The sequence below is a fragment of the Schistocerca piceifrons genome, chromosome 11 (genome assembly GCF_021461385.2).
Source record: "Schistocerca piceifrons isolate TAMUIC-IGC-003096 chromosome 11, iqSchPice1.1, whole genome shotgun sequence".
Classification (NCBI taxonomy): Eukaryota; Metazoa; Arthropoda; class Insecta; order Orthoptera; family Acrididae; genus Schistocerca; species Schistocerca piceifrons.
Genome location: NC_060148.1, coordinates 9,569,212 through 9,592,112, shown reverse-complemented (window position 1 = coordinate 9,592,112; position 22,901 = coordinate 9,569,212). Strand labels below are relative to the sequence as shown.

At 38.2% G+C, this 22,901-nt stretch overlaps 1 protein-coding gene, 1 long non-coding RNA gene and 1 other non-coding gene across 8 annotated transcripts in view; 1 reads left to right on the top strand and 2 right to left on the bottom strand.

Annotated features, from left to right (window-relative positions):
- Positions 1–18,705, bottom strand: part of LOC124719938 (probable ATP-dependent RNA helicase DDX60) — a 113,182-nt gene extending 94,477 nt beyond the window's left edge. For 4 of the 6 annotated variants that reach the window (XR_007006024.1, XM_047245132.1, XM_047245135.1 and 1 more), the window contains exons 1-3: positions 18,585–18,705; positions 10,210–10,397; positions 4,394–4,614 (exon numbers count right to left, since the gene is read on the bottom strand). Coding sequence is in view for 5 of the 6 variants with exons in the window: in XM_047245132.1 (XP_047101088.1) it covers positions 4,394–4,606 (213 nt within the window). In the remaining variant the exon portion in view is untranslated. Of the gene's footprint in view, positions 1–4,393; positions 4,615–10,209; positions 10,398–18,388; positions 18,487–18,584 lie in introns of those variants that run through there. The other 2 variants (XM_047245134.1, XM_047245133.1) reach the window with 2 other exon arrangements.
- Trnat-ugu lies at positions 3,842–3,916 on the bottom strand. The gene has a single exon. It is a non-coding gene; the product is annotated as a tRNA-Thr (tRNA).
- A 266-nt stretch (positions 18,706–18,971) lies between the features above and the next one.
- LOC124720424 lies at positions 18,972–20,866 on the top strand. The gene is made up of 2 exons (XR_007006155.1): positions 18,972–19,230; positions 19,389–20,866. It is a non-coding gene; the product is annotated as an uncharacterized LOC124720424 (long non-coding RNA).
- Positions 20,867–22,901: the final 2,035 nt, after the last annotated feature.

Here is a 22,901-nt window from a genome sequence, read left to right as displayed (position 1 = left end):
CAGCCAGGGAACCACAATATTTGTTTCGAGGAGATGCAAGTACTAGCGGCCACAAGCGGATATTACGAAAGGCTCTACAGGGAGGCAATCGAAATCGCTAAACACCCAAATAATTTCAACCGAAAGGAGGAGGGCGTGAAATTAAACGGAATACGGATGCCGGTGTTAAAGAAGACGTGTACCACCCATCCACCACTGGGTGACGGCAACGGCGATCGACGGCGACGGACAGCGGCCAATTGCACTGACGTTTTCAAAACACGTGACGTCACGCCACGGCGTGGGAGCGCGCGGACACAGAATTTAGCGGCAGTCAGTAGTGAGCCAGTGGGTGTGTCGGACCTTCCATCGAGCTACGGACCCCCTAGAAGATGTCTCCCGCAGTCAGAGACGAAACGTTGGGAATCGACACAGAATTCATCAACCGACCACGGCATAACAGCCCGGATAATTACAATGGACATCACCGACATCGTCATCGTCGATCCGATGTCCAACTGATGCTTCGGTGACCACAAGGACCATCAGTAGGCAGATCACAGAGAGGGGGCTGAGCTAGCAGCAGCTCTCGTGGCAGCTACCATTGACCTCTGTATATCACCACACCTGTTTGCAGTGTGTCAGGCACGTTTGGTCTGGAATCTCACTGACTTGAGTAGAATTGTCTCAGTAATGAGTCCTACCTCAAACTGAGCCCCGACAATCGGTGAAGAAGTATTTGGAGGTGCTCCAGACAGCACTGGGATACCAACACGTGAAGTGGGATACCGACCTGATTGTCGCCCATCATACAGCCCAACAACCTGGACTGAGGGTCTGGGGTGACATTTTATTTTATAGCGAGACCTCTTTAGTTGTTACCCGTGGCACTCTTGTAGCACAGAGTCCAGATACAGCCCTCGACAATATTCTTCGGCCCGTTTTGTTGCCCTCCACAGTAAGCCATTCTAGGCTTACATTTTACGAGGGTCACTAGAAAAGAAATGCACACTATTTTTTTTAAATATATCTTTTATTCTACATGTTTGAAAGTTTTACAGTGTGTAGATACATCCTTTAGGAACAATATTTTCATTTCTCCATACAACTTCTATCCCTCCCAACTGCCTTACACCATCTTGGAACCCGTGCTGTATAACCGCACGGTAAAATTCTGGACCGACCTGTTGGAGCCACTGTTTGGCAGCGGGCACAAGGGAGTCATCATCTTCTTCAAACCTTGTTCCACGAACAGAGTCTTCCAGTTTCCCAAAGAGATGACAGTCACACGGAGCCAGGTCAGCACTGTAAGGCGGGTGTTTCAGTGTTGTCCGTCCGAGTTTTGTGATCGCTTCCATCATTTTTTGACTGACACGTGACTGTGCATTGTCGTGCAACAGCAAAACATCCTGCTTTTGCCGATGTGGTCGAACACGACTCAGTTGAGCTCGAAGTTTCTTCAGTGTCGTCGCATATGCATCACGATTAATGGTGGTTCCACTTGGCACGATGTCCACAAGCAAGAGGCCTTCGGAATCGAAAAACACCGTAGACGTAACTTTTCCAGCAGAAGGTGTGGTTTTGAATTTCTTTTTTCTGGGTTGAATTTGCACGATGGCACTCCATCGATTGCCTCTTCATCTATGGTGAAAAATGATGGAGCCATGTTTCATGACCTGTCACAATTCTTCCAAGAAATTCATCTCCACCATTCTCGTACTCTTCCAAAAGTTCACTGCATACTGTTTTTCTCGTTTCTCTGTGAGCCACTGCCAACATCCTGGGAACCCACCTGGCACAAACCTTTTTTAATGCCAACACTTTCAGTATTCTGCAAACACTTCCTTTCCCTATCCCAACGTAGCGTGACAATTCGTTCACTGTGATGCGTCTGTCAGCAGTCACCAATTCGTTAACCCTTTGCACGCTGTCTGGAGTGTGTGCAGTACGAGGCCTGCCGCTGCGAGGACAATCCTCAATATTGCCGTGCCCGCTTTCGTCACGTAACCTGCTCGCCCACCGACTAACTGTACTGCGATCGACAGCAGCATCTCCATACACCTTTTTCAACCTCTTGTGGACGTTTCCCACTGTCTCATTTTCACAGCACAGGAATTCTACGACAGCAAGTTGCTTCCAACGAACGTCAAGTGTAGCAGACATCTTGAAGATGTGCTGTGATGGTGCCACTCGTGGGAACAGGTTGACCTAATTTTGAAAACAAGCGGGAAGGATGTATCTACACACTGTAAAACTTTCACACATGCAGAATGAAAACTGTATTTTTACAAAAATGGTGTGCATTTCTTTTAGAGTGACCCTCGTAGAAAGATAATGCCCAGCCGCACATGGTGAGAGTTTCTACTGCTAGTCTTTGTGGTTGCCAGACCCTATCTTGGCTGACAAGGTCACCAGATCTCTCCCCAGTTGAGAATGTTTGGAGCATTATGGGTGTAGTTCTAGAACCAGCTCAGGATTTTGACAATTCAGTGCAACAATTGGACAGAATTTGGCACGATATCCCTCCTCAGGAGGACATACAACAACTCTGTCAATCAATGCAAAGCTGAATAACTGCTTGCATAAGGTCCAGATATGGACCATGTTACTGACTCTTTCTCTTGAAAAAATCCTCAAGTTTTTTCTGAAAATGTAATCATTTGTTCGTCGGTACACATGCATCAGCACTACCAATCTCCATCCCATTTGAATAATTCTTAATGGTGCACAATTTTATTTCCCTTAGAGTGTATCTATAATGTTTCAGTGCCGTGACATATATACTTCCCACACTGCAGCACTCAGAACACCATCAGTTTAATTATAACCACACGGTACATATGAGCAAATGGAAGGTTTGTGTCAACACAGATGGTAAACACAGAATCAATTTGGTGTTTAAGTGTCGAACACGTTAACCCTGTAACGCTGTGGTGTGGGAAGAAGATGGGCTACGGCACATGTGGGATGGAACCTGGATCGATGGCATCGGTTCCTCTTCGCTGATGAGTGCAGCGTGTGACCCCTGATGATCAATGTATAAGAATGTACGAGCAGATAGATACCAAAACATTCTCTAACATCCAGTCGCATGGGTTCAGCAGGGGTTTGAGTAACTCATGTTGTGGGATGTTATCTTGAACAGATGTCAGTCACCTCTCAACCATGTTCCAGGAGGTAAAAATCAAGTGAATGTAATGGCCTGCAGTATCTGCTGACATGAACCAAATTAACTGTGCTTGTGATCAATTCAACATTGCAATGCATAGTTGCATGAACCCTTCTTACATATCAGATAACCTCAGGAGGGTGATTTTCAAAGAGTGGTGGGCTAAGCTTGAGCACCGACATCTTGACTACGGTACCTTGTGGAAAGCACACCAGGAAGGATCCTAACATGTTACAACGCATGGGGCAGATCAGCGGGGCACTCAGTCTTATCTGACAGCAGATTTTGATTTTACAGATGGGCACAGATATGAGCTTTCAAACACACTGAATCCATTTTGGTTACTGTTTTGTATTTGTTTTAAAGTAGTTTTTCAATTATGTTTATGACTCCATCTTTTGCCTTTTAAATGGCACAGAAAGCAACTTTTCAAGACACAAAAAAAGAAAAACAATAAAATCATATTTTTGACACCAGATAATACTAAGTCACAAATCATCTATTAAAACTTGGTTCCCCTAAACATAATAATAAAAAATACTTTTAACTATATATGACGGTAGAATCTGTTCCCGAAAGAACAGTTACCGCTTATGACCATGCAGCTTTGGTAGAAATGAAATGATAATTAGATGGACACCCTAGCTGCAAACAGGCATTGATGTATTTCATTGAGGAAATGTTGAAAATGTGGGCCCCGACCGGGACTCGAACCCGGGATCTCCTGCTTACATGGCAGATGCTCTATCCATCTGAGCCACCGAGGGCACAGAAGATAGTGCGCCTGCAGGGCTTATCCCTTGCACACTCCCCGTGAGATCCACATTCCCAACATGTCCACACCACTACATTCGTAGTGCGCCTAATAAATGTTTGCCCATCATTCTCATTACTCGTGGCAGATTAATCTACCAAGTCCCGTACGAGTTCGGGCATAGCGTGTGCGTTCGCACTACAAATGTAGTGGTGTGGACGTGTTGGGAATGTGGGTCTCACGGGGAGCGTGCAAAGGATAAGTCCCTGCAGTCGCACTATCCTCTGTGCCCTCGGTGACTCAGATGGATAGAGCGTCTGCCACGTAATGCAGGAGATCCTGGGTTCGAGTACCGGTCGGGGCACACATTTTCAACATGTCCCCAATGAAAAATACTTTTACTTGACATTGCAAATGCTGGACTTTAATGAAGATAGCAAACAAATTAATATTTCTCTTACAGACACCACTACCAAAATATAAAACTTCACCTCATCTGCTTTATCTTGTTCTTCCGCTGTTACTTCAGCAGCAGCTTCCACCTCTTTCAAGTCATCATCATCATCACCATCATCATTACTATCATCATCAGTGTAGATATCACGTTCACCAACACTCAAAGAAGTGTCCGACGAAACACTATCTTCACCATCTGAGGATAACTCGGAAGGGGCAGAAGATTCTTTCTCGTCTATATCTTCCATGGCTCAACCTGAAAGAAATAGTAACACAATAAAAGCAACAAAAAATCAGTGTACCTTTACAGATGAAATGATTTGTAAAAATATTACTAATTTAAAAAAAAAATTAGCAGAATTATAAACACCATTCAAGTTACATATTAACCCCCCCCCCCCCCTTTAAAATAATTCACCATTAGTAATGACATTCGCTGCAGCATATATAAATATTTTTGTGTTTATATTTATTTCTTTTAAACTGACTACTCATGTTGAAATTATTATAATTGATTTTGTTGTAAGTAGACTGTTGACTTACAGATGTTAAAGTAAGAAATGCTTTGAGGAGCTAAGGCATTGCTCAGACATGGATATGAAACAACAGAAAGTCCAGGATGAAATAACAACAATATGAAAAAGATAGATTGCTACGAACCACACAGAGGAAATGTTAGAACCACACAGAGGAAATGTTAAGTCACAGGCAGATATAATGAAAAGATTGCTAACTTCAAGCTTTTGGGCAAAAAAGTCCTCCATCTTCTTCTTTAAAAAAAATAAAAATAAAAGGACAAACACACACACACACACACACACACACACACACCTACTGTCACATTGTTCTTTGTGTGTGTGTGTGTGTGTGTGTGTGTGTGTGTGTGTGTGTGTGTGTGTGTGTGTGTGTGTGTGTGTTTATGCTCCTAAAGGACTTTTTTTCCCCAAAAGCAAAAGTTTAGCAGTCTTTTCACTGTGTCTATAATTTAATGTGTCCTTTAAATGGTGAGCAGCATTTAGTTACGGATATGGACTTTTTCTGTAACTATGTTTCTTGGGGATAGGAGTAATAACAGGAATTCCTTTTGTATGAGCTCAGAAACAAAATGAGAAAGAAATATATCGATATGTAGGGAACAATCAAAGAAAAGACAAGCCAGTCAGAAGAATGTCTAATAACATTGCATGTTGTTAAATTATATAGCAGAAGGGTAGAAAAAAGGAGCAGTATAATATGTGAGCCATTCCTTTCTAACTACACTGTCCAACATAAAATATGAAGCACCCAGAAGACCCGATCAGATTCACTGTAATTTCATACAAGAATACACCATGGATGGACATGTAAATGATTACACTTACAATTCTCTGCGACTGGTAGATTGACCATTAGAGTGTATTCGTATTGTTCATGTTTAATGTTGTTACCCGGAAAGGTAGGGTATAAAAGGGGTGTCAACAGATTCATATGTTGATTAATCAATGCGAAGTATATGGAGATAAAGATGAGAGTGCCACAGGCACATATTTGGATCTTTCTCAGGTGTCTGATACAGTCAACCACAAGATTCTATTAAATAAATTAGAAGCATTAGGAATAAGATGGGTAGCTAACGAGTGGTTTCAGTCATACCTAACAAATAAGGTACAAAGAGTAGAGATAACACATACTACAAATAGATCTAATCGTTTAGTAAAACGATTATCAGAATCAAAATACACCAACATAGGGGTTCCACAAGGTAGCATATTAGGACCAATACTGTTCCTGATATACATCAATGACTTTCCGAGTAGTGTTACTCGTGGTGAAAAAATTCTCTTCGCTGATGACAGCAATATTATAGTCACTGAGAAAACAAGAGAACTCCTTGCCAAGAAAGCAAATGTAACTCTCAAGGAAGTTTACGATTGGTCAATGAGCAATAGAGTGACATTGAACATAAAGAAAACTAATGCCATGAATTTCAGTTTGAGGGGGGGAAATGACAATGTTAAATTAAATGTAGATGGCACCTCTATAGACTGTGTAACAAATGCAAAATTTCTAGGAATGAATATTGATTCTCAGTTGAAGTCGGGTGAACACACAAAGGTGCTTGCAAACAGAATGTCATTAGTAACATGCAGTGTCTTTTAGTTACATATTACTCATATGTACACTCAATTCTTAGCTATGGCATTCTTTTTTGGGGAACAAACACACAAAGTATGAACACAATTTTCAAACTCCAGAAAAGAGCCATAAGAATAATAACCAAAAATACTAGTTGAGCTCATTGTAAAGATCTGTTCAAAACACTGGGGATTTTAACTGTTCCATGCGAATACATTTACCAGTCAGTTGTACGCATAAAAAATAACATAGGTAATTACTGCACAAACAGCTCTGTCCGTGACCATGGAACAAGAGTTACACTCAACTTACATTTGTTGTGTTGTTGTTGTTGTGGTCTTCAGTCCTGAGACTGGTTTGATGCAGCTCTCCATGCTACTCTATCCTGTGCAAGCTTCTTCATCTCCCAGTACCTACTGCAACCTACATCCTTCTGAATCTGCTTAGTGTATTCATCTCTTGGTCTCCCTCTACGATTTTTACCCTCCACCCTGCCCTCCAATGCTAAATTTGTGATCCCTTGATGCCTCAAAACATGTCCTACCAACCGATCCCTTCTTCTAGTCAAGTTGTGCCACAAACTTCTCTTCTCCCCAATCCTATTCAATACCTATTTACCACGAAAAAATAAACATAAAACTCAAAACAGCATTTTCTACCAAGGAACAAAACTGTACAATAACTTACCAAAAGAGATTAAAGAAATTGCAAAAATACACTTATTTAAAAAGACAGCTAAAAGTACCGCTTATGCAATACATTTTATACATTGAAGGATTTCTTAGATAAAACGGAGTAGGGGTTTGATTAAAAAATGTTATACAAATAAATAATAATATTAATAATGATTATAAAACATCCAACATTCCACATAACACCTTCACTTTATGTTTTTTCCCTTCTTTTTTTTTCCTTTGTAGAAATACTTACCCACAAGCTATGCTTAACACAATACTAACACCTCTTCCTCTTTCTCTTTCTGAGCTCAACATCTCACTCATTATGGAGGGATGCTGACTCAGCAAATGGGAAGTTGTGGTACAGAAAATGGCCCAGAGATCACCAGTGTGTGTGTGCATGTGTGAAGTGTTAAGAAACAATGTGTATATAGTGTGAACAGTGACTGATAGTGAGATATGAGTGAACAGTGTGGCATTACATTACTTAATAAGTTATTTGTAAAAAAAAAAAAAAAAAAAAAAAAAAGTATTCTATACCAGGAGAAAATCTAATGATTGTCTCTAAGTAGAGATCTGTAAATATATGTGTATACGGATTAGCTTATTTAAAATTAATCTAAACTTGTAAATATTTTGACATGTCCTATATCCTTGTAAAAAGAGATCTGTGGATGAATAAAGCTACTACTGCTGCTACTACTACTACTAGATGCCATGTACACATGGGAGACAGCATTAACAGCACCTCACACAGTTCGGAAGGGGCCTTATTGTGAGTCTCCATCTGGATGGGAGGCAAATCGTGTAATATGCAGATTTGTGAGGCATTCCAATGCGATGGTGGCCTGGTGTCGGACTCAATGGAAATGTGGGGGCAGACATACTTGTCACCACGGTTCTAGTTAACTATATTTAATGACCACAAGGGAATATTACTGTGCTGTGCACCAAGTACATCGAACCCCGTCACACCTGTGTCTGCCGTCTGAGAACAGGTAATCAACTCCCTGCAACATTCTGTGACATCACACAGCATCGGTTGGAGACTAACAGCACCCAGCCTAGAGAACTACTGTTCCACATGTAGGCTGCAATTAACACTACAACACAGATGGTCACATTTGGAGTGATGCTGTGAGCAGGAAGCACGGACTGCTGATGAATCATAGTTCCACACTATCCCAAACCACCATTGTTGGCAAACATGACTGTGACCTGGGGAGGGGTCCATTTCTTACAGTGCTTCGGAGAGGCACAACAGCATTACTCCCCGTGTCGCGGTTTGGGGACCCGTCGAGTACAGCTTCAGCTCACGACTGGTAGTGACTGAGAAAACTCTGATGGCACAAAGGTACATCCTGGACGTCCCACGTCCCACATCCACACGTGTTACCTCCCATGTGACCCCCACCCCACTTTGCTGGTAAAGTGTCACTGTTAAAGTGTGAACTAATATAGTTCGTGTGAAAGTGTTCTGGACATCAAAATGGAGGCAGACAGATACGAAAAAAAAACGCCTATACTGTCGCAGTAAGTAAAAACTAAATTTACATCCATATCGACAGATAAGGAACAGTCATGGCGATACATTAAAGTGTGACCCATCTTTCTGCCATAGAACCACCACCCAGCATTATGCTACTACCAGTAATTATGTAACTTCCCGGATCCTCCCGAAATCATCTGAAGATGAACCTGAAAGGGTTCGAAAACCGGTTCATGTAATAAAGCATTATTATTGAAAAAAAGTGACTGGTTGCAGTTGTGTGTAACTTATTTACATTTTAACTGTATTCCGGGCCTCTAGAACTTACACTATCCTCCAGATCTAGTGCCCATTGCTACCTTCTACAAAAAGGCTTTGTGTGTTGGTTTTGTGAACCTTATCAAAGTAGCAGCAAAGTTGATACAAAATGTAACTGCAGAACTGACCCTAATATTCTTTCCATCTCCTGAGCTTCAGAAATAAATTTCTGATGGGTATGTTTCTTCATTGTGTGTACAGTTTCATTAATTAACTGCTCATCATTATTAATCTCATGGTCAGTTTCACAGTAATTTCTTCTTTGCTTGCAGAGCTTTACACAAAGTTTCTAAATTTATTAACTGATGTCAAGCACAAATAAACAGTATGAGATTTTTCACTCTGCAGCGGAGTGTGCTCTGATACGAAACTTCCTGGCAGATTAAAACAGTGTGCCACACTGAGACTTGAACTCGGGACCTTTGCCTTTCGTGGGCAAGTGCTCTACCATCTGAGCTACCCAAGCACGACTCACGCCCCATCCTCACATCTTTACTTCTGCCAGTATATCATATCCTACCTTCCAAACTTCACAGAAGCTCTTCTGCGAACCTTGCAAAACTAGCACTCCCGGAAGAAAGAATATTGCGGAGACATGGCCTAGCCACAGCCTGGGGGATGTTTCCAGAATGAGATTTTCACTCTGCAGCAGAGTGTGCACTGATATGAAACTTCCTGGCAGATTAAAACTGTGTGCCGGACCGAGACTCAAACTCGGGGACCTTTGTCTTTCTTCAAGGAGTGCTAGTTCTGCAGCAAGGTTCGCAGGAGAGCTTCTGTAAAGTTTGGAAGGTAGGAGACGATATACTAGCAGAAGTAAAGCTGTGAGGCTGGGGCGTGAGTCGTGCTTTGGTAGCTCAAACGGTAGAGCACTTGCCCGCGAAAGGCAAAGGTCCCGAGTTCAAGTCTCGGACTGGCACAGTTTTAATCTGCTAGGAAGTTACAAGTATACAGTCGTAGTAAATTCGTGTACTACTGGAAATTTTAGCTGGTTCCATTTTATTTACATTTTATCTATCATTACAAATTTTAGGAAACAGTTCTTTTTAGCAGTTATATAAGCAGTTTTATAAGGATTCTTGTTAGTAGTTATATAAACAGTTTTATAAGGAAATTTGCTCACTACAGGATTAGAGGAACAGCTCATAGTATCATTAAATCACATGTGCAACACAGAAAACAAGTGATAGAAACAACTGAAACATAAGAAATATTTATCAGAATTTCAACAAATAAGTCACAGTGTACCAACCCTGGTAGCTGCAAGTGCTTCCAGAACAAGGACAGCGAAGTATGCTGACCGCAGATCGAATCCACCTGGTGGATCAATGACACGGGGCCAGTGCGTCAGCCAGCCCGGTTGTGGTATTTAGACAGTTTCACTCAACCCGTTAGGTGATACTGAGCCGGTTCCCACATTCTGCCTCAAATACACGCTACCTACACAAACATTAAGAACACTTTTTCACACTTGTACGTGTAACGAATGATACAGGTATCACTACAACACTAAACAATATCTTTATTAACATAATTACTAAACTTTGATCAGGTAAATTGTTCACCTTTATACATCATAACTTTGAAAAGTAACAGTTTGCACCGCTTAAGCACTGGTCTGCTGGAAATGAGACACCGTATGAGACGTGCCTAATGCATTCTGGGTGTGGCACAGTGTCATAATGTATGAGAGATGCCTAATGTAGATGATCACGCCATTTGGATGTTGCAACAATGCAATCTGGTTGTAAAAACAGGCGTGTTACGAATCACAATTACGTGTTGCCACCTCGTGGCGAAAATGACAAACAATCTAAGTTACACATTTACTTATGTTAAGAAATAATTAAAATATTATATGCTGCTTATTTTGTTAAAAACTTGGAGGCTTAAAACAACTGCAAAATTACGTATTGTGTATTATAAACAGTCATGGCTTTACAAATAAGTAATAAATGTTAACGGAATTCCCACATATTAATACGAGTGGTGGTATCCCACCCTTTTTGAGAAGAGATAGCTCTCGAACAAAGATTGTTTAAGTAGTCAGTAGTAGTGTGAGCACAGAGTATATGTATGGTGTCTGCGTGGTGGAAATTGAGCACTGGTAAAATTAGCCTCAGACGACTGCTGAACAATGCTACTATTTTATTTTAAAAAATGCAGCTTTATTATGTGTTACAGAAGAAGAGGTTTACGCTGATTTACTGTGGGGTACAAAAGGCAGTTGCACTGTGGATCGTGGGGCTCCGCAAGTTACAAGAGACATACTGCTCGCTATGCGTACGACTGAACATCCTGCAGCATTCAGAGCCACAAACCGTAAGCTGTCACTTCACATTTCAGTAGCATTTGTTAAAGAGGATTGGGCATAGCTAGTCATCACATGATACAACAATTTTGCTTGGTCTGTGCTACAACATCTAACAGTCTTAATTTGACTGTGCTACAATATAAAGTGAACTCTGTGTAGGGAAGTCATACTAGCAAAATGTGTCAAAGCCATGACATAACTGGAAATGCAAGTTTTACAAAACAAGTATTTATTTATGTAATTATGATGCAACATCCTTACTGTTTCAATCATTTAAAGAAAGATTTTTTTACAGTGATAAGTGTTTATTTTTATCTGAATACGAAGTCATTCACCGACTTACACTGACATTTCATACATAAATTATAAACTGGCCAAATTTTGTAACAGATGCCATGTGTCGCTATTACTGTTAACAAAAAGGCAACGCAAGATAAAGTAAAACTTCAACTTATTTACTTATTTTCTTCAGAAAACGGAGGTGGTTTGTGTACTTTGCCAATAGAAACCAGTGGCGCGTGAAGAAATCTGAGCCTGTGTTAATTAAAGTAATTGAGACTCATTATATAATTTCTGATTAAATATTGCTAAGTGACAAACTTTTTCATACCTTGTCTGAAATACTTTTATAATATTAGTGTTCAATATTTTACCACCAAAGTGATAAGTATCTTCATTGCTTACCAGGTTACTCATTAAAAGTTTATTGTGTTAATTACGATGAAAAGTGCTGTGCTTTTTAAAGCAATTACATGTGTGTGAATACAGGCATGTTACTACCAGACATTCCTGCATATTTAAATGCTCCGTGTTGAAGCAGTATCCTGTGCGATTGTCACCTCAAAGGCTGTTAACATTAAAATTACTAGTTTTCCTCTATGATCATTTGCTGTTAACATCTGTTTCCTATCATTTAAGCTAATTCATGTGGCAGATTGCAAACTCTCACAGAAGAAAGACAGTGATCACCCATCATATAGCTGAGCATCTACGGCACACAACTGTCTCCCGTAATTTATGGATCTGATTGCCACACATGGTCAGTAAAGCAATTATTACATCCTAATTAGAATAAAATAAACTGAGCCAAATGGTGACATTACACACACAGAATTTATCTATACATAGACAAGTTTGGTATACTGTTTCTGTCCTGGGGGACAAATAGGAGACTGAAGACCTTTGCTGTTTGGTCCCCTTAAACAGTTACTCAGCATCACCAAGTCATAATGTATCATAAGGTAATATATTAGGACTCATTTTGTTTTTGATCTATATAAATGATTTGTCTTAATACTGAAAATAAGATGATTCTTTTTGAGGACGAGACCACTAGCATAACCATAATTTCACACACCATCACAAAAAGAAGCAAGATGATACTTGTATGTATGACTCAGTGGTTTGGAACCAACAAGCTAATTCTCAATAAAGAGTAAACTAAAACTATTCTATTTAGGAACAACAACAAAAGAAGAATAGAGATATCGTGACAACTAAAAGAAAAATATACAAATTTAGTTCAAAATATAAAGTTCGTAAGGCTCACCATGGACATTCTATCGTAATAATGGACAAACCCACTCTGCGCCTCCTCATCAATAAATGTACTTCCATCAAACAAAGGTTCGATACTTTTTGAGCACACCTCATACAGTGATGGAAACTGGCTGTGATCTTGTGAATGGTCCATTGCCCATAAGCTCATTAGACACTAAGCACAAGCTCAGATACAACAAGTATACAAAAAGAAATTTGCTATGTCTTTCTCAAAGGGACCCTTCACTGTTTGCCTAAGTGACCTAAGGCACATGGAAAACTTAAATCTGTATAGTCAGACAGGGACCTGAGACCTGCTTCTTGTAAATCAAAGTCCAATGTGACCAAAGTTTTACGGCACTATAGTAAGAATTTTCATGCGGTCGGTAAGACTGTTGTGTTATGTTTATGATATATAATGAGCTTAGTGAGTACGCAGTTTTATGAATTATTTGTTATCAGGTTACATTTTTATCTTTACAATTTTCAATCTATTCTTATTTACTACTCCCTTATATCATACAACTGTTTCTCCATTTCATTTCTTTTAGTCCTACACTGAGCATCTCTTTCCATTTTAACTGTTATTCATTACCTTTTTTCAGCTTTCAAATATGACGTAATTTCCTATTAGTATTAGCTCTTGCACCCATCCTGAATATCATTGGTATCTGTGCCTTCACTTTTCTGCTACCTCTCTTCCTCACTGTCCCTTTTCCTTATTCTGCATTTTGATCTTTCTACATCACTTTGCAGCACTACTCTACAATGCATGCTTTTTAACGGCCTACTGTGTAGCATGCATCTATATACTTCTGGAGAACAACACAAAATTGATTAATACGTAAGAAACGTGTGTGGAATACAAAGATTGTGATTAGTAATTCAACCACATTTTCTATTTCAATCTGTCACAAACATTCATTTCAGTCCACCTTCCATTACAGAAAGACATAAATAATTCTGAAATTTCAGCAAGATCACAAGACATAATGGGTCATTTTCCTCAATCAATATGATACATTTAAATGAGATCAAGTAGCTGGATTTAATAAAAACACTGAATGTTGAGAAATGCATTTCATCCATCACCTTAAATTAGTTTTGAAATATAAAACATGAAGTATGTTGCATAAAACTATCATTAATCTGCCATTAATACTGAGGCATTTCTGTCTTAAATCTTGCTACCTTTGACAGGAATGGCATCTTATAGGAGTTGAACCTCTATAAGTGTCTGTGTGTTCTGTCCTCAACTAACATTTAAAATTCTCACAAATTGCTTGTGTCTAAATTCTTCCACAAAAATACTGAAGGACCAGTATATCATCAGTTCTTGGTACGACCTACAAAACTACTCTTTAATAGGTTTCCATTAAGAACAAGGTAACACATACATTGTACATTTAAACAGATGAATTATTTCAGCAGTTCAAAGACACTGTCTGCATAACTTTGTAGTCACTGGGAAACTGACAGAGGAATATTCGTAAAAATGCCTCTACAGTCAATTCTATTTTGCGAGTGTATGAAGTGTGCTTAGCTTATTGACAAATTTTGGTGATAAACATCTTAGTAAATTACCTTACTACGCCTATTTTCACTCGTTGCTTTCATATGGCATCATATTTTGGGGTAATTCATCACTGAGGAATAAAGTATTTATTGCACAAAAGCGTGTAATCAGAATAACAGCTGGAGTCCACCCAAGATCATCCTGCAGACATTTGTTTAAGGATCTAGGGATATTCACAGTAGCTTCTCAGTATATATACTCTCTTATGAAATTTGTTATTAACAAGCAAACCCAATTCAAAAGTAATAGCAGTGTGCATAACTACAATACTAGGAGAAAGGATGATCTTCACTATTCAAGATTAAATCTAACTTTGGCACAGAAAGGTGTGAATTATACTGCCACTAAAGTCTTTGGTCACTTACCAAATAGTATCAAAAGTCTGACAGATAACCAACAAGTATTTAAGAAGAAATTAAAAGAATTTCTGAATGACAACTCCTCCTACTCCATAGAGGAATTTTTAGATATAAATTTAAAAAAATATATTAAAAAAATAAAAAAACGAAAAAAACGAAAAAGTTGTTATATTAACTTAAGTATGTTGTTAAATTAACTTAATTATGTCATGTATTGGAAAATTTGACTCGTTCCACATCATTATGAAATATCGTATTCATGATCCATGGAACTAGTATTAATCTAATCTAAAAAGACTAGGAAAACCAAAATAACGGCTACAATACTACTTTGAACAAATCTTGAATCATTTAATGTTTTTCAATTCTCATTTTAATGCAGTAATACCAGAACTAAAATTTACACTCATGTCTTCTGTGGTGATGAGAATGGGACAATAAAAGATAATTATACTGTCCAAGTTTGCAATGAAATTTTGAGTCTGTGCTCATTGCAACTCCATTAATCTTCATCATGTCATTTTGCTCTCTAATAAAGAAGCACTATACAGGCAGCAGTATTTCATTATCTGATTGCTACCTTTCACATCAACAGCTTTTTAGAGAGTGCCTAACAGTTAGATTGTTTGGGAGTGGGAAGAGAGCCATCTCTCCAAGCCAGACCTGCAGTGGAAGGCGACACTCCAAGTCCCTACAAATGCCAACACTGCATGTTCTAGTGCTGTCAGAAGGTGCTAAACCTTCACAGCTTCCCTTTTATTCTTGAAAGCTAACATCGGTAACGGAGTGTTATTAAAATGCTGAGGAGCAATTCAATAGAGTTTTATATGATGAAAAAGGAAAGTAGAGCTGTGTGTACCTGAATTGAATTGAATTTTATTTGATCCTGTAAGATTACATTGTGTACAGTATATGTACGTGTAATATAGGACATGTCGAAGTATTAACATTCATTATCACTTATTTTTCTACACCTTTAGCTTACATTTTTACATCACTGATAATGAATAACAATATACACAAATTGAATGGCATAAGCATCCTGCAACACTGTAGAACTCTTTTTCAATGAGATAGTCTTTAAGTTTCTGTGGAAAGCCATTGTGAAGTACACTATCTTGCAGGTTTTTGGGCAGACTTCTTAATAGTCTGATACCAGAGTACTGGGGTCCTTTTTCTAGCATTGCCAGTCGGTGGGGTACGCTCCGTACTTCATTCTTCCTTCTTGTATTGTGGGTGTGCACACTAGCATTTGTAATCCAGTCCTCACTACCTTTTGTGATGTACATTATTGTTTCGTATACATACACGATCAAAAAGTTAAGATACCTAAATTCTTGAAACAGTTTCTGCACGTTTCAGAGGCTTTTCTTCTTAAAATGGTCCTAATTGCTTTTATTGTAATGTGGACACTCGTTTTGTCTTTTGTTTGTTTGAGTATCCCCACACAGTCACTCCATACTGTAAGTATGGTTTGAAAAGTCCATGATACACTGTACACAGAAGGTTCTTGTCTTAATACTGTGTGTAGCTGCATCATTAAGAATATGACAGAGCTCAGTTTCTTACAGACATTATTAATTTCTTTTTTTTCCCATTTCAGTTCATTATCCAGAAGAATACCTAAGAATCTAACAGATTCTACTTCTTCCAGCCTTGTTCCATCAACCTCTAAATCCATGTCTACAGCCTTTTCCTTGTTTTTAAGCACTGCATACATAGTCTTTTTTTAGATTTATAACCAGTTCATTTTCCAACAGCCATTAAGCTGTGACATTTGCAGATATGTATGCTCTTCTCTCAAGCTGTTCCATATTTTGGTCACTATTTAGTATTGTCATGTCATCAGCATACAATATTTTCTTTTCTTCCTCCTCAACACCTACATAATTAACAAACACATTAAATAACAATGGCCCCATTACCAAACCCTGTGGCACTCCATATTTGATGGGTTTGGCTTCTGACTGGTATGAGTTTCCTAATGATACATACTGCTTGCGGTTGCACAAGTTTGATTTTATTCATTCACCTGGTTGCCCTTGAATGCCATAGTTGCTTAATTTTTGTATCAGCATTTCATGGTCAATGGTGTCAAATGCCTTTGAAAGATCCAGAAACATTACAGAGACAACCTTTTTCTCATCTAAGGACTGTAAAGTGTAGTCTGTTAGACTGGCAATTGCTGATTCTGTAGATTTACCCTTTCTGAAAACATGTTGTGAGGGTATGAGAATGTTATGTTTGTCCAAATAGTTAACTAATCTGGTATACATAAGCATTTCTAGGATTTTTGAGAAACCTGATAACAGAGAAGGCTGGTTAAATAAGTCTTCTTCACGACTCATTTATGATAGAACAAGCCAACTGTAACAAGAATGCATGTCTGGCTGCTCATAATATCACATTAATACTATTATTTACACACTGGTATCACATATCTTAAGACTGCATGTTCAAACAGTAAATAATCAGCAGAATTCTTAATAAGAGAAGTTAAGACTAAGAAGAGAGAAAATAGGATTACAGATTTATGTGACTGGCTGCTCTTTTAGAAAGAAATGGATGATCCTGTCTCTCTGCCATAACATTTGTCTTATTAGATAACATTTATATAATTGTTGAGAAATCGGAGGTCTGCTCTCTTGTTAGCAAAATAAAAAACATCTAGCCAAAATATTTGGTACAGGCAGGATTCCACTGCATACTGGTGGGTTCTCTTGTCTAAAAAGACAGCTACAGGTCATGGGTAGTTTGCTGCAGACACTTACTTCCACGCCTTTCACTGAAAGGACATAAATCGTGATCAAACATACGGCTTTATTAGTGGCAGTTCATTGTTTAGAACTTGAACCACGCTGCTTCTGATTTTTTTAATTTTGACATATTACTTGCTCACTTCTGTCATGGGTTCTTCAGCCAATATTTGTTTGATGACTTTTCTGACATTTCACCAGGACGAGTGGCTGGCACTGTCAAAGCTTCATCTTCTATTGCAGACTGGAGTAAAGCTTGGGGCTGGAGGTTGTATGTACTTGTATCTGTACATTGCAGCCATTTGGAGGAAAACTTCAGATGCATATAAAATTAAAATGTTCATTACCAAACGGCGCAAATGTGACGAATACTCTACTGATAGGAGCCAGGCATTTGTCTTTTTTAAAAGAAGTGTACAAATTAGCCTACAAAGTTGCTGCATTATTGTATTATGCATTTCTTGTAATATATTTAACAATATGAGCATAAAATTGCTGCTGGCTGTAATTATAACGCACTGCGTCAATGGATGCAAATTTGCAACGTACAATGAGTAACAAATTCGACAACCACTGTGTTTACAAAAATAGTTGTTTCGCTACTTCTCGAGGACATTTATGTTGTTTACGCACACACTTTATTTATTTTTGCAATTTATTTCAGCTGTACAGCAAAAAGGCACTCGTACACAAGCAAGTACAGTAGATCAAAAAAAATGTGTTTTGTTTCCTTTTGCGTGTCGGCATATGCGAATGACGTACTGATGCGTTGGATGGTTCGTTTAAAGTTTACTAAACAATTTCAAAGTGCTTTATCACAGCCTCCCTGATAGCACGCATTCATCAGCTGACTGTTTTTTAAAACACACACACACACACACACTCACCACGGCATTCGTATTTGGTAAAACACCCTATGCCAAACCTGGTTATGCAGCCACCTGTTCTTAACTTACGTAAGACGCCCATTTAATCAACACCCACGAACCTAATTTCTTCTCCCATGTCTTTAATGCACCTGAACAAATTCAGATTTTTTGTTTTGTTTTTTTACTACTGCTGAAATAACAATAAACTACGTACCTACTGTGCTTTGTGCTACTGTCCACCGACTCGTGTAAGTTACTGTAAACGTAATATTTCGGTGATGTACCAATCAGGCTGGCGAATAGTATGTCAACGTCTACACTCTACAGGTGTTTTGGTATTCGAGAAGTCAGCATGTCCGCGAGTTCTTTCCTCTACAATTACCAGATAACAGTAATTACTGAGTAAATAATATGTATATGGTTGGGTCATATTGAGCAAATATTATTGCCCATTAATATAAGAAAACAAGTTTTGTAGACGGCCCGCATATATTAAGTTGGTACAGTTACTTCGCACGTGGTCTCCCCCTCGGTGACAGGCAAGGTTATTTAAGACTTTAAGAGGGAGGTGACAGGTGACAGCTATGTGGGAGAAGAGGCAAGCACGTACTTCCTTTACAGACCACTGGAAGCGCTAGGGGGTCAAAGAAAGCTGGAAATGACCAATGAGAGCTGTCCAATGGCGGTTGTTGATCTGTCGTCTTGCTCTGTAGTCTGTACTGAAGTCAACAGTCGTCTTTGTTTTATGTTTACATATTACTGATCTTCATGATAAACAGTTTCTTATTTTAAATTTCATAATGTTCACCGTGAAAGAGAGGAGATTTCCTGCTGAAAAAATGTCCACAATTAATCCTAAGGTAAGACATTTAATTTTCAGTAAATAACGTCATAGCCGCTAAATGAAAGGTATTCTCATCTATCGTGAATTAAGCTGTGTGGTCCCCGTTTGTTTATTTAAATAACATTTATAAGTCAGTAGTAGTTTTATTTAAGGAAGAATTTTATGTTTTTTCAGAATATTCCAACACAACAAACTGACATTGAAATACTCTTGTAAATTCCCTGGTTATTCATCTGGATATTACGTGGTTTCAACGGAGGAACTTATCAACAAGCATTTCTACAGGTTTCCAAAACAACCGCAATAGTTGCTTCTGAAGTGGAAAACTGTTTGTAAACAGTCACCTGATGTGAACTGTGCTACTTATTTTATTTGTGAAGATCATTTTTTCGAAGAAGATTTTATGAATAAAATTAGGCAGTTTAAACAGGGATGTGTTTCCAAAACATGTGGTAGGTGTTCCTTGTGACACACTTGTATCAGAAGTGAATCAGATAAAACTGTTGTTAATAGTGAATTAGGCCTACCAAGCACTGGTGGCATTATGGTAAGTATTCATTATACAGCTGCTAATACCCGAAGTGAAACTGGTGGTAATGAACTACAAAGCTTTAGTTGTCCTGTGGCAAGTAGTTCTCATGCAGCTGTTAGTACTAGAAGTGGATCAGGTGACACAGGAGTTAATAGTGAATTAGGCCTACCAAGCACTAGTGGTGCCGTGGAATATTTTATTATATAGGTGCCAACACCAGAAGTGAAACTGGTGTTAGTGAATTAACTAGCACTAGTTGTGCTGAGCAGAGTAATTCATTGAGTGATGCCCCTCTTAAATTATTTCTCGCCTCAAAATGTATCTGCAGATGGTGAGTACACATTCTTATCTGACACAATTTGTAATGAGGAAAGTGGGATTTTAGGTGCACGAGTTTCATATTTTTTTATTTAGCCTATTTATTTTCGAGTTCCGTGGATCCTTGACATGAATGTATCGCAAGGATGTAGAACGTGTCAGGTTATTACAGTAATAGCCACATGTAGATGATTATGAGGCAACCAATTTAACATAGATAAGCAGATACATGAAAAAGGATATCCACATGTCAAATCATTACACACAAAAATTCAGATAACAACACAGATAATAGTACAGAAATGACAGATGATTGCATAAATAATAGTACAGGAATGACATAGATGATTACATGAACAAATTTAAAGTAATTCATGTAAAAAATATTCTGCCAACAAGTGATATGCTAATCTATATAATCAGTTCTATTAGAAATGCATGAAATTAAACACAAATTCAAGAAGTATTACACATTATCAAAGAATTCCTGTAATAGAAAGAATTATCCAAAAGATAAAGTTTTAGCTCTGTTTTGAAGTTAATAAGATCCCCAATGACTGATTTGATATGGATAGGAAGTTTATTGAACACTTTTATACTTTTATAATGAGCTCCTTTCTGTGCCATGCTGAGATTTTTTAAATCATTGTGAAGATTGTTTTCTTCTTGTATTGTGATCATGGTAGGCACTATTCATTTTGTAAATTGCACAATTTTTGTTCACGAAGCACATTAGTGACAAGATGTATTGACAAGGCGTGGTGAGGATCCCCAGCTGTCTGAATAAACTTCTGCAAGATGATCTAGGATGCACTCTACTCACAATCCTGATAACACTCTTATGTGCAACAAAGAATTTATTTGCTTGTGGTTGAGTTTCCCAGATTATGATCCCATATGTCATAAGTGAATGGAAATAACCAGCACATGCAGTTTTGATTGTTTCCATGTCACAAACAGATGCAATTGAGCGAATGGCAAATGCTGCTGAATTCAGTCTTTTACATAGGTCAGTGCTGTGGACAGACCAATTTAGTTTGTTATCAACATGTAAATGCAGAAATTTGGAAGATACAACTTTCACTATTTCTTTGTCTCCACATTTTATTTCAACATTTTTTTTTTTTTAACTGAATGAAATGAGTCTTATTAACATAAAGGGACAGACCATTTGCAGTGAACCAATGTAGAACTTCTTGGAATATAGTGGTTGCAGTGTTCTCTAGACTGCAGTTGGGTACCTTGTCAGTCATAATGGTTGTGTCATCTACAAATAGGGTGAAGTGTGCTTCTTGGGTCACACACCATGGGAGGCCATTTACAAAGATTAAGAAAAGTAAGGGACCAAGCACTGAGCCATGCGGCACTCCACATTTTAATGTACCTCAATCAGAGCTGGCAGGCACCTTTGCACAATTGTTTAATACTACCTTCTGATTTCTGTCATCTAGATACGACTCAAGCCACTTCCCTACTGTATCTTTTAAGCCATAATGCTCAGTCTTTCTTAGTAGGAATCTTGTGATCTACACAGTCAAATGCTTTTAACAGATCACAAAAGATTCCAACTGGTGACACTTTCTTGTTTATTGATTCAAGGAGTTGGTTGACAAATGAGAAAATGGCTAGTTCAGTTGAAACACCCTTTTGGAATCCAAACTGATTTTTATTAACGATGTTACATTTATTAAGGTGAGCCATGATTCTATTGTACATAAGTTTCTCAAGGATTATTGAAAGACCTGTTAACAATGAAATTGGGCAGTAGTTAGAAGCCTCTGCTGTATTACCCTTTTTGAAGAGTGGTTTAACAACTACAAATTTTAGTCTATTAAGGACAGTATACCTTGATTTAGAGAGTCATTAAATGTGTGACACAGAACTTTAAGAATATATTTGTGGCAATGTTTCAGTACTTTGATAGATATATTGTCCACACCAGTGGAATTTTTGTTTTTCATTTGGCATATCACCTTCTCAATCTCATCTGCTGTGATGTAGGTTTCATACATCAGGCTAATTTTTCTCTACACTGCTTTTTTTAGAAGGTTCATGGCTTCATCCATAGACCCTTTACATCCAATTTGATCCGCTGCTGTCAGAAAATGATTGTTGAAGATGTTGGCAACTATTTCCCCTTCATCTACCATGCTTCCATTGTGACTCACTTGGATACTGTCTGTATCCCCTGAAACTTTTCCTGTCTCCCTTTTTACAACCCTCTAGATTGTTTTTATTTCATTATTTGATCTGTCAATTTGAGATTTGATAAACATACTCTTGATTTTTTAATAACATTCTTTATGATGTTACAGTACAATCTGTAGTGTTCTCTATTCTGAGGTTTATCAGAATTTCTGAAAGAAACATAAAGCATTCTATTTTTTCTACATGAAGTTTTTATTGTCTTAGTGAGCCACTGTCTCCTACAATCATTCCGGTTTGTGCTTTTTGAAATTTCCTTATAAAATACAGCTTCAAAAAGGGCAACAAATTCATTTAGGAAAAGGTTGAATTTATCATTTACATTTTTAGCCTGATATACTGCCTCCTAATTTAACTGCTCCAAATGCCTACTGAAAGTTTCTAGATTCTCACTGTTGATTAACCTGTATGGTCTACTGATAGAACTGCTCTTATTAGCAGGGTTTACATTGTGTATTTCCAACAGCTCCCCATCATGCTCAGAGAGACCATTTAAGATTTTTGTTACAAATATATTTTCGACTCTATTATTATCTACAAAAATATTTTCAATCAGACTTGTACAGTTTATTTATTTATTGAGTCCTTTGGTCATATGTAGTACAGTGTACAGGATGATATTGGACTTATAT